Here is a 12,734-nt window from a genome sequence, read left to right on the forward strand (position 1 = left end):
ATGTAATGCACTCTGTAACACGGATGTCGAGCTACACTGTATCATACTGCCATACCTCAAGTGTTAGCATAGGTTAGACAAAGTGCATTCAATAATCTGGTTAAGCCAAATAATCTTCTATTTTTTTTTTTTTTAAATGTCTCTCCTCCCTCTTCGCAGGTTACAACTGTATTCAGCTGATGGCGATCATGGAGCACGCCTACTATGCAAGCTTTGGATATCAGGTTACGAGTTACTTTGCTGCTTCCAGGTAAATGCGAGTCAATTTCAAAGTATGATAGGACATGTAGTTCACACAGTTTTGAATAGATGGCTCTCTCGTTCCTGCGCTGGAATCAAGTGATTTAGGAGAAACGATGCATGAATTTATTGAATGTGACGTGGAAGACAAAGGTATGTGGAAGGCAACATGCGGTCATGAGTTCAGTATCACCTTGCCAGAAGACATCGCTTGTGGTCTACTTTTGCCTTTTATTGGATAAATGTGACGTGATCAATCCTTTCAGCTCAAACCAGGAGTGAAATCTTCTGTAATCTCTTCTGAGATTCAAACTTGGAGGCATTTTATTTCATGTTGCATCCCATTTACACGTCTTTACCTGTCACTTGCAGTATCTGGCTGCTCTTTTCATGCAACAAGTTTTCAAGAACCTCACTTCATAACATCATGAGAACAAAACTATGCGAGCAACTTCCCACTTCATAGAAATAGTCACCTTGAATCAAGGTGAGGAAGTCTGCCACCAACAATAATCTCTCTGTAAATACATTTGCTGTTAATCCAGCGAGTGGAGGGAGTCTTAGATAAAGGTGGGCTAGTCGTAGTATTTATCCTCTCTCGGAGATCCATCCTCACTTGCTTCCAGTAGAGTATAACCCCAAAGTGTAATGTGTGTATAGTGTAATTTCACCCATGATTGATCTCTCAGTGTCATTTAAAACCTGAGCAGTTGAATAACAGGAAGCAGGGTAATACTGTCGCTATGTGAAAAGAAAGCTGATGTAATGATAGCTGGAAGAACAGCCGGGACGTTATTGGACAATATGAGGAGTGTACACAAGGATATGAGTGTGTTTGTACATGGCGGTGTGTGTGTGTGTGTGTGTGTGTGTACATACAAACAGTTACTCCATGGAGTTTTCCACAGTGTCTTCTTTATGACCCTTTGAATGGTATTCAAGGACTGTAGAAGTGTTAGAATACGACACAAAAGCTATCAGTTGAAGCGCATGATCTGTCGCGATATGAGAAGGAGATTATGTTCTGCTCAATCGTCATGTTATTTGAACCACAAACGCATTCTAATGAAAATGATAATTCAGCCTGTGCCCTTGCACTTTCTCTTAAATTGCTGTCACGTTGTCACCGTGATGCTAATTTTAGAAAAACTAAATTCAAAGACAACGACCTTTCACAAGTCACAAACCAGGTTGGGTTTTTTTTGGGGGGGGTGGGGAAGAAAAGTTATGATCTAGTTTAGGCATTAGACATGGGGGATATTATGACATTTTGACTTTGGCGTTTTCTTTCGGATTGGGGGTTTGGTTAATTTACATTTTGTCCATGAAATAGAAAGGGTTTAGGACTCATGCATATCTGTGCGTGTGTGTTTTGTAGTCGGTACGGTACCCCGGAGGAGCTGAAGCAGCTGATCGACGTGGCTCATTCAATGGGCATCGTGGTGCTGCTGGATGTCGTTCACAGCCACGCCTCCAAGAACACAGAGGATGGCCTGAACTGCTTTGATGGCTCCGACTCGTGTTTCTTCCACTCTCCACCCAGAGGGGAGCACAATCTGTGGGGCAGCCGCCTCTTCAACTATGGCAGGTACTCACTGTCTGGTTCCACTTTTCTGTGTTTGTATTAATGCATTACTCTGTAATGTACTGCATGCATGGATATGGCTTGCAGCTATTGACGGGGTGTTTTCAAAGAAACAAATAACAGATGAATCAAGATTGAAGGGGACATTTTGTCCCGCTATCACCGGATCATTTTATTTCCATTGTACAACACGGAGGTGCTATGTATTCTAGTTGTCGTAGTCAATGCTACATAAGTAAAATATGACAAATGCTGCGCTGTAGTCTGATGGTATGGCAGCGACTGCTTCTGTATCACTTGCCAGACGGCAGCAGGGTGAGCCGGCTGGGCCTGGGGCGGCTATAAACAACACAAACCGTTTCTTTTTAGCATCAAGTTTTAACATTAAGTTTATTGGCATCAAAATATGTTGTTGTTGCGCAAAGATAAACAACATATTTGTGGATGTGCAATGATGCATATGGTCAAAACATGATGGTCAAGTCAAGTCGCTAATGTTTACCTTTTGAAAACGGGGCTGATAAATGAGCAGTAGGGTTTTAGGGGTTCTGAAACGGAAAGAAAAATGTACAAGCGACATATAAAGAGGTTGATAAATGAGGCCAAATGGGAGCTGACATGCCACTTTTTTATTTTCTCAGACTATCTGATACAGCATGATGTGCTGAAGGTCAAAAGCAAGACATGATCTCAAAATGACAGATTGCATCTCTCACCAAAATGGCCATGCAGTCAGGTTCACTGTTCATCTGATATTCCTCAGGCGTAGCATGGCCTATTAATGGTGACTGTAAGTTTCCTCAAATGCTCTTGATTTTACCCTTTACACATTTTCCCAGACAGGTGTAGAATTTTAATCGTTGTGAATAATGATTGGACGTTACAGCGTTGGCGGCTTTTGGTAATGTTCATATTTTCCGCTAATTACAAAAGTGTGAGGCAAAGGATGAAAGGCCTGAAGTCAGCCGGTTCTTCTGGTGTTTAGTGTACACCAAAGCTATTGATTGGTGTTGTTGTATAGGCCCTGCTAATTAGGTGTCCCTCCTCCTGCCTCTGTACCCAGAAAGTGATCCCAGAGCACATTAAAGAGGACCCGGCACTGTTGAGTCTATCAAATGCTTGTTTTGTTTTTTTACTGGCTTTTAATAAGTATGTGTCTGTGTGCAGCAGTTTCCGATGCATTATACCATGTTTAGTGTCAGGCACGGGGGCTATAATAAGGGAACAAGGTTCTCCTTTCATTACTTATTGAACTCTCCTCATATCCGCAGCACTCATTAGACACGGTGCAGACATATGCCACGACTGGGAGGCATATGAGGAGTCATTTGTAAAAGCCCGAAGGAGCTCCGCAATGTCAAAGCCAGTTCATTTGTCTTCTCTGCCGCTCACAGGTTGTTTGGACGTGTCGGTTTGTGTCGAGCTTTTCTGCTAGTCCCTTAGGAAGGAAATGAACCTCGGAGGCAAGCCGCAATCCTGGTGTGAAACAGAGGCGGTTTTTAATCAAGCAGCACTGGTATCAGCCATCACAGACCGACCATGATGTTCTTATTAGGTTGACAGACGCTGACTGATGCTGGCTATCGGAGCTGAGATATATTTCCCTTATTGCTGCCTCTTCTGCGCCGCTTGTACTTCTGCATCTTTATCAAAGAGCATCTTCTTCTTTTTTCTTTTTCTTTTTGGACGCGTTTCTCTTTAACTTTCCCTCATGAATTCAGCTCCGTCTGGAGAGAATGTTGTTTAGATAGATGCCTGATACCCAGTTGAGTCAAGTGCGTCAGCATTATAGGACACATACTATAGCCGCTTGCCCTTGCTGCAGACACAAGAGCCGTTGTGTGTCAAGAGGGTATTGGCGTCTTAGTATTGAAAGTAGCTTGTACTTCCACCTACGAACTGGTTGAATTGGATGAATAGTTTGAGTACAATGGCGAGAAAGGAAATAAATCCTGTGCATAAACTTGTGCGTTGAGCTGAAGTGTTCCATATGCCCTTCAAACTTCAATACATATTTTTCTTTCATAACAATTGAGCATTCGATAAAGAATTTTTCAACTCTTACATTTATAGAGTTTAATTTAATGTACAAGTGATGTATCAGGCTCTAGGCAGAAATCTTTCCTTCATACACCTTTTTGAAAAATGTCAAAGTCACCTTGAGACAGTGACCGAGCCCACGGTTCGGCGTGCAGGGGGCTGGCAGCCGGAGAGACGCCGAGCCTTTCCACAGATCAGGGCCCTCAGATGTGAGGATCTAAGAAGCTTGATGTGGGCTTGTTCTGTAATCCCCCCACCTCTCTCAGGATCATTTGCATCCATTTTTCATCAATCTTTGTGTGAATTCTTAAGATATGAAAAATCGGCCCACGGCCAGGCTTTTGAAAACTCTTTTTTAACTCTTCTGCGTGGTCTCATGCTGAGAGACCGGCCCTGGGTTTCAGGACCAAGGAGCAATAATTCTCCCTTTTGACGAGATTATTCTTTGCGTGTCTTTTATTTTGCGTTCAAATAATTGTTAATGATGTGTGCAGGGGCAATATAAATAGTGTATGTTACTGTGCCTGTGTGCGGCTGATGATCCTAAATGAATGAGGATCAAAAATTTGCATTCAATGAACAATATTATCTCTGCTTATATTGTAAGTATATTCTACAGTACGAGAGCCCCAATAAGGCGGTATCACATGATATAGGTTCTGTGATGCATAATGTGAAATCCATTGATCAACGTATGCTTTGTACTGTCGGTCCAATCAGCTATGTAGGTTGCATTACTATAAACGGTATCTATGTAGTATTTCTTTGTTTTACAGTACACTTTAACATACTTGTTTTCTGAAAGAGATAACATTATGGAATAGCTGTTCCTTAGCCAGACTTTTTGGAATTTTAAATGGTCATTTTTGACCTTTTTAATGACCATATAAAACCTCCTTTTATCCTCTCAAAAACATCTCCAAACTACGCTCCACCTTAACCGTGTCAGATGCAAAGAAGCTTGTCCACGCCTTTATCTTCTCAAGACTGGACTACTGTAATTCACTCTGCACTGGGATCACTGACGAGAACATCCAGAAAATACAATACATTCAAAACTGCCAGGATCCTGAAAGGAGTCTGGAAATATGAGCACATGACACCTATTCTCCGCTCACTACACTGGCTCCCCATCTCACCCATAAATGCATAAATCCGGGGTTCTCAAACTTTTTCTGTCACGCCCCACTTTGGAGAAAGAAAAATCTTCGTGCCCCCAACCAAATTGTAACAAAATGGTCCAAGTTTTTGTAACTCCTCCATCCGTGCTTTAATACCTGTAATACCACCTGTAATAGTCTTTCAAGACTGGCCTAAAAACCTTTTTACTCCGAAAGGCTTTTTTTTATACCTTGTGTTAATTTATTGTCAGCGAGACATGTAGGGAAGCAAAGAATCATCCTGCTGATAAACTCTGTTTTGATTTTAAGGAAACTGAGCGAGAACCATCACTAATCAAATCAACCTCTCTTTTCTGGAGCATTTTTGTTTTGATATTCTTGGGTCAACTTTGCTCTACAGCTGGGTGCTGGGTACTGCCTGATCAATCAATAAACCCACACTTGAAATGTCAACTCAGTCCAAATTCAGTCATTTCAGTATTTAGTAGCCATGAGTTCTTTCTCCTGCTCCGTCAAGTCACACAGCAAGGGGGAAAGCTGTGTTTCCCCTCTGGTGGGCTCGAGCTAATGAGCTTAGCTGTAGGTGTGCTGGTGGAGCTGCCTGTAGTGCTTCCAGTAGGTGCTGGATGGAGCCACTGTAACTCAGCAGCTCTGCACCGTCATGCCCCTCAGCTCCTTTAAAACTATATGACAAATTGCAGAAAGGTACCATGCTTCTCAGTTAGCAGCCAGTTATTTTTGGGTATCATTCAAATGTGATGAATAGTCTCCATCTTAAACACACGTTTTTAGATTATACAAGTGTTAAAAGAAATATAATTATTATTTCAATTTACAGATTTTTTTCTTCTTCTTTTCAGCTGTAAATTAAGAGCCAACGTTGAGTCAGTCAAGTCTCAGCTTTGTAAACTGAGCGAGCCAACAATTTTGTAACTGGACTAAAATTCCTTCCACTCCAACGCAAAAGGGCTTTTCATCGCCATAGACTGTGTTGCCGAAGTGGACATGGTCCAGGATGTCTCCGGGACTGTCGTTTTGAAGCCTCGAGTTTGATATTTTGGCTGTCGACGCCTTTTTGTTTATGTCGCCATGTTATCTTTTTTTTTGCAATCAGAAGAAACAAGAGACGCTAAATTACTTTGTTATGCAACCAAAACGGTAACATTAAGTTTCATCAACTGAAAGCACTGTGAACAAGTTTTTAGATTAAAACAAACACACTTGGACTGCACAACGCTGTGGCAGCATACACTGCCTTATTGTCTATTTTACTCAAATGGGACCATCATTTTTAAAAGAACAACTGTATTTAGGAAACTAGTTATTGGGAACAAACTCAATGTTTACATAGTTTACTGAGATGGATCAAGTGAGAAGTAAGGTCGTTGTCGCATAGACTTCTATCCAAATAGTCTTCTTTATGCAACAAGAGGAGTCTCCCCCTGCTGGCTGTTAGAGAGAAAATGCAAGTTTAAAGTTCTTTGGCCCAGGGGCCGTTGTCACGCTCTGTGTAAGAGGCCCTTCCTCCTCCACTTTACCAACCCCAGGGCCTGCTATTCCCCTCAGCTAAGTCTGCAAGGCTGCACTCTCCCTCAAGACTCACTGTTAGGTTCTGACACACCTCTCTTTTTTTTCTTCTTTTTTTAATCATCCAATTCCAAGTGTGCCACTACTAAAACATGGTCCACTGGAGAAAACTCAAATGGGGCAGAATTGGCCTGCCACACAAGTACAAGGTGATTCTAATTATAGGGTGCTAAACATACAAATAGTCTCACAGGCAACAGAGTATCCCTCCCAGGATGCCAAGCAAAATCAGCTAGCTGCCAGGCAACCTAAAGAATGCCAGACAAATGGCAGATATCTGACACAAAGCACAGCAATACAGGGACAATCTGTCAGGCAGTGAGATGAGAGTTTAGCCAGCGCGGCAGCCAGCATTACCAGACTGCCCGGAGGGCTGCTCGACAATGCGCTGCCAAATATCAAGACGTATTTCTTCCACACGTCCAGCACAAGGCACATATTTGCATTTTAAGAAACTTCACATTGCAGATTGGCGGAGGGAACCGTGTTTTACTGGACAGTGACTTATTTGATGAAACATGATTCAAATATCTACCTTTTTAGTCACACATGTAATACAAAATACATTAACATCAGCAAGTCATAGCCGTCAAAGGAACTGCAGCGCATATGTGTATTTAATGTCCCCTCAAGCTGGATGAATAATTACATGATTGAATAAATAAATAAATCAAGCCTCAACCTAGAAATGTAAATTTATTGCAGGTGTCTGTACTGTCAAATCTTTCTGTACCGGACACATTAATGGCTTCGGGGAGAGGAGAAAACTTTGAAATGCGTTAAATGAGGCACCTTATTTGTCCTTTTTTGGTCCAACGAATGCACACCATCCATCAGACTGTCAAGCATCGTTGTTTGAGCCTCACACTTTGTGTGGAATGACCTGTTTGGTCTTATCTGCGGCTTACCTGGGATGTTGTGAAACAGGGTCTTTAATCTGTCTCTCTCCCATCACGACAAGTTGCCATGACCCCCTTATGCAAAGTTGACTTCTACACGCGCGGCATGATTCCACATGTGCTCTGCTTGCAACAGAACCCAAATACTGTTATATGGGTCAGAGGAAATGTGCTCTGATAAGGAGCAACTCAGCATGAAACTGATGATGTGGTAGAATTTAAAAAAGAGTCTGGTATTTGAATTGACTTTGTAGTAGTGTCTTATAGCAGGTAAAAACAACAGCACGTATGATTGATGACTTTATCGTACTCTACAAGCAGCAATATCAGAGGTTTACTCTGTTAGTGCTCCCTAACCAGGTTTCGTTGTCATTGCTGAGGTTTAGCATGAGGACGGTGTAATATGCAATTTGCTTTTGTATTACCACCACAGGGCAAGTGATAACTTCATTGAACTGCATAGATAAGCGGTGTATTGCATCGGGTATAGAGATCTAACTTTCCCACTGTAATTGGACTTGATGATGAATGGCATTGTGGGTCCTAATGTGACAGTATGGTTTCATCTTGGGGCCTCTGGCTCTCACTGGCTATTATCTCCCTCCCGTGAGGATACATTGTGTCTGAGCCTTTGTTGGCTCTGCGCAGTGGAGTGAAGGACCTAATCTATTTATCACAGGGTCTGCGTGACCACCCAGCCAGGCTGCTATATCGGATCATACCAGGCTCCCTTGTGCTCTTCCTCTAGGGAATGAGGAAGCGCCAATGTAACATGCAGCTTCACACCTGTCAAACAATGCTGAGGTTGATCATCTCAGAGGAATGGAGCACAGAAGGAGACGCATTTAAATGTATTCTTGAGTCATGGCCGACCCGGCCAAACATATCTGGATTGTATCTGTCACCAAAGAAGATGTAATCCTCAGAATTTCAATGTTGAAACATTCCGAGGTTGAATCAGTCATAAAACTTTAAGCGGGGGTATTCTTGAGAACAATACATGTCTAGTCTTTGGATGGACTTTTGTTCTTTTTGAGGTATTATCGAAGGGTTGTTGAAGCATGAATCTGGGACTGCTCGCTGCTTCAACAACTTTTTGACACAATGAAATTGCATCATTGAAGCAAGAAATGTTCAAGCGCCTCTCGGTGTGAGTCACAACTCGGACAAATGAAAATCAGTGCCGAATTTCTTCTAATTCAGGCCTGAAGGAAAATTCCCGGTTATGTTGCAAATCTAAGATGACCTCATTCAATATCAAGGTTAAATTGTTTTTTTGTTTTTTTTTATATATATATAGATATTTATTATTCAGTCTTTCCATATAACTTTTAATCAAAAGTAAAGGCTAGTTCACAACTGCATATTTCAGGTCTCAATCTTATCTAACAACCACAATCTTTTCCCCCAGAAGCGACATCTTAGCAAACGGGGGTCCCACCTAAATAGACACAGGACATTGGCTCTTCAGGGTACAACAGGGCGGGGGCGGGGCCTACAGCACTGCCGGCTAATGATAGACCAGCTTCTCACTACAATATGAAATATGGGTCCACTACACGCATATGATCCCAGTCGTTGTTGTAGCCGAGTGCACAGAGAGCACCGGAGTGGAGAACGTCAGACTCAGCAGAGACAGCGGTTCACATTTAATCCGTGTGAGGCATGTGTCATTCGCCTCCCGGCCACTGGGCTTCACCGCTGCTCTGGAGCATGGTCTCGGTGTGTACAGTGCTTCATTACGCACACAGCATAGAGAGAACCAAATCTGGGGTTTTTAACTGACGTTTCCATGGAAACACGCCACTGAGCAGGGAGAGGTGAGGTGCATAGTGTACTTTGCCTTGAGTGGCTGCTCAGATCCAGATGACTCCCCCATCGCGGGAACGGGAGCCAGGGCCCATTTATGGAGTCCACCTCCACCAACCGCTGTCAGCACAGTCCAGCCAACGGGCGCGGGGGACGTGTTCTTGCTTTGTAGTGCATCATGGGCAACACAACCCAGCCACCGCTTTTATATTCACATATTTGGTCGGTTTCGCCCATTCTTTTCGTTTTATTATTTTCCCCTCTAGCTTTTAAGACGGAGGAGCTCGTCATACGCCGAATATGGAAGCCGAAGCAAGTAGAAGTGTGTGGTTTGTTGAAATTCCCCTGCAAGGGGTTTGGTTACCCAAGTGTAGCATGAAAACCTATCAGTCCAAATACCGGGGGACGGGCCTGGCTCCACTAAACGCTCGCTCAGTGGTCATGCAGGTGCTCTGATGGAAATCGGGGAAAACTTTGCCGCGGACTGAAAGCCACTAATTTCTCATCCTGACACCCAGATAAGTGAAAGGCAGCGTCTCCCCTACAGTCTAGTTAATGAAAACACCATCGCCTGTCAATGACACTCCATCTTCAACATAATGGAGCTTTGGATATCAATACGTGAATGTCCTGTAGTGGTGAAAATTAATCACTGCTGCCTATAGTGCGTGATGAGATGTGTGAATAATTCACAGCTTCTTGTTTATCTGACCTTGAGTGTGTGTGTGTGTGTGTGTTCCTGTTTGTGTGTTTTGCTAGCTGGGAGGTGCTGCGGTTCCTACTGTCAAACCTGCGCTGGTGGATGGACGAGTACTGCTTTGACGGCTTCAGATTTGATGGCATCACCTCGATGCTGTACCATCACCATGGCATCGGTAAGGCTGGTTTGTGTGCATCTAATATTTCAGGACTGGATGTTGTGTGTAACGCATGTCATCCTCCACTCCTTTGAAACCCACGGTGCAGTCGGCAGCCCAGACTTGTGCGCTTATATTTCTGATCAAAACGGCTCGTTTCAAATTAAAAAAATAGGGACCCAACTTTTTCAGTCCTGATACAGAAACCAATACGTTTGCTTTTGGCATCGGCCGATAACGATCCCATCATACCAGTGTTTAATCAATAAGCTGAATGCCTCACTGTGTGGACTCATTTTTTTATTCACGTGTTAGGTAACATCAATGCAACATCAGGCTTGACTTAAGCATTGCTTTTTTGACTTTGTAAAAATTGTGTGTGTGTGTGTGTGTGTGTGTGTGTGTGTGTGTGTGTGTGTGTGTGTGTGTGTGTGTGTGTGTGTGTGTGATTAAAAGACAATATTGAGTTGAGTAAAATACTAAAAAAGTTAGATACTCACAGACTGAACTATACTACTATAGTACTACTGAATACTACAACTGGAGCCTGATTTAAAAACGTGTTGCTCTGCAGTCTTTCAAATGAGGTCAACCATCTGACTGAAGTGTGTAATCTTACATGCTCCAATGTTGTCCGATTTTAGAATTATTCAGAAAATAAATTTCATTGAATCTAGCAACAATTTCACTCCTTGATAAACTGTTAACATCTTATGAAAATACATCGTAATGTGCCAGCCAGAGGTGGGATAGAAGAAGACTGCTAATTTCTGTAAACACAATACATGTTCAGCTTTGCGTTTGTTTCGCGAGCAACGAAATGCATTTGTGACATTTGCCAGGCCGCCTGAATGCGCACAATGCATTTTGGTGTCTGAGGAACTTTGACTACTTACACAAACCTTCTGCAGAGAGCACAGCAAGGAATCCACACGGCTCTTCACATTAGCTGTCTCACATCAGTGATATGGGTAATATGTGATTATGAATCTCCCTAAATATATTACAAGTGATGCTAGGTGCTACTTTACGGTCTCTGAAGTGGCATCTTACTGTGTAGCTCATCTACTTGTGATCAGATAATGAGTCAAAGTATCTTCACTGAACTGAACGAGCTCTGCGTTTCACTTTTCTCCTCATGTTGAGCACTGTTCAGAATGAAAGCCGCGGAGTGAAACAGCACCAGTACCTTGAACATACTGAGGAACGGATGTTTTTAGTGAAAGATGTGATGTGTTGACGGTGTGGGTGTTTGCTCCTCAGGCTGTGGCTTCTCAGGGGACTACAGCGAGTACTTTGGCCTCCAGGTGGACGAGGACTCTTTGGTCTACCTAATGCTTGCCAATCACATTCTCCATACCCTTTATCCGGACTGCATCACCATTGCAGAGGTGAAAAAAAAAAACAACACACTCCACAACACACCTTTCAGCTTCCACTTGCTTTGCAATGACACTGCCCACAGCTATTATTAACTAGAAAATTTCGCAAGAAATTTTGAAAGTGTGGCTACTACTGCCGTAAGACCTCGCAATATATAGCTTTTGTTTCTGACGCCCGTCTCTCCTCCAAAGCACTTGAGTTGGTTTGTGTGTTAAACTGATTGGCTGATATGAAGCACCTGTGTGCTGCCGTCGTCATGGTGACCAAGTGAGCGCCAGCAGACTGATTAGAGGCAGACTGGACTGTGGACTTAAGGAAATAAACTACTGAACGTCCTGAACACACACAAACGTATATGAAATATCATATGACCTTATTAATGATCAGTGTTGACAACTACACAATATAAAACACACGTAAACGTCTTTGTGTGTGTCTGTGTGTGTGTGTATGTGTCTGTTTGTGTGTGTGTGTTTGTGTGTCTGTTTGTGTGTGTGTTTGTTTGTTTGTTTGTGTATGTGTTTGTTTGTTTGTGTGTGTGTCTGTGTGTCTGTGTGTGTGAGACAAACAGACAGAGAGACAGAAGTCATCTGTGCTGTGTGTGCGTGTGTAAGTGTCTGTGTGTCTGTTAAACTGCCCTAACGAGAACACCTGTGGGTCGTTAGATCAAAGGTTGCCATGGTGATGACTTCAAAGGGACTTCCTTACGCTGAGCTTAATAGACCTAAATACTGTGGAACTCCTTTCAAACTATTTAAAAAAAATGGTACTTTAAAAGCCACTATTGCTTCGATATCGCATATTGAGCGTTAGGAAGACCTGATGAACAGATACTGTGACTGGCGAGTCTGTACGATAAAACATGTGTCTGTACGGGCGATTTACAAATCAGGTACGAGCTTCAGGGGAGACGTGGCTTTGGAGGGAGATTTAACATGGCGGCGGATGGCAGAGCGAGGTGGACTTGCTCTCACATTCAGTCCGATTTCAAGACGTCTGAGTCTGTTGGATTCCTATCGACCGCAGTTTATGACAGAAGACAAGATTTCCAACGTTTCTATCCAACAATGGTGTATGAAGAGTGAACATTGTGGGAGTAAAGACAAAATACGTTTTATTTTTTTAACAGTTTCTGTCGCTTCTTCTCACTCTGTTAATTGGCGCGCCACCCTCTACGAACGTTTCGTGAAATTTTTTTTATGTTTTTTGCATT

The 12,734-nt window shown here is 42.8% G+C and overlaps 1 protein-coding gene across 1 annotated transcript in view; it reads left to right on the forward strand.

The window, feature by feature from the left end:
• gbe1b (glucan (1,4-alpha-), branching enzyme 1b) overlaps window positions 1-12,734 on the forward strand; it is an 80,635-nt gene that overhangs the window by 18,546 nt on the left and 49,355 nt on the right. Inside the window, exons 6-9 of the mRNA XM_068585552.1 lie at window positions 160-250; window positions 1,619-1,828; window positions 10,041-10,156; window positions 11,402-11,529. Of these exons, the coding sequence (XP_068441653.1) occupies window positions 160-250; window positions 1,619-1,828; window positions 10,041-10,156; window positions 11,402-11,529 (545 nt within the window). The remainder of the gene's footprint in view (window positions 1-159; window positions 251-1,618; window positions 1,829-10,040; window positions 10,157-11,401; window positions 11,530-12,734) is intronic.

The sequence above is a fragment of the Clinocottus analis genome, unplaced genomic scaffold, assembly GCF_023055335.1.
Source record: "Clinocottus analis isolate CAN_PGR_092001 unplaced genomic scaffold, fCliAna1.0.p SCAF_2, whole genome shotgun sequence".
Lineage (NCBI taxonomy): Eukaryota > Metazoa > Chordata > Actinopteri > Perciformes > Cottidae > Clinocottus > Clinocottus analis.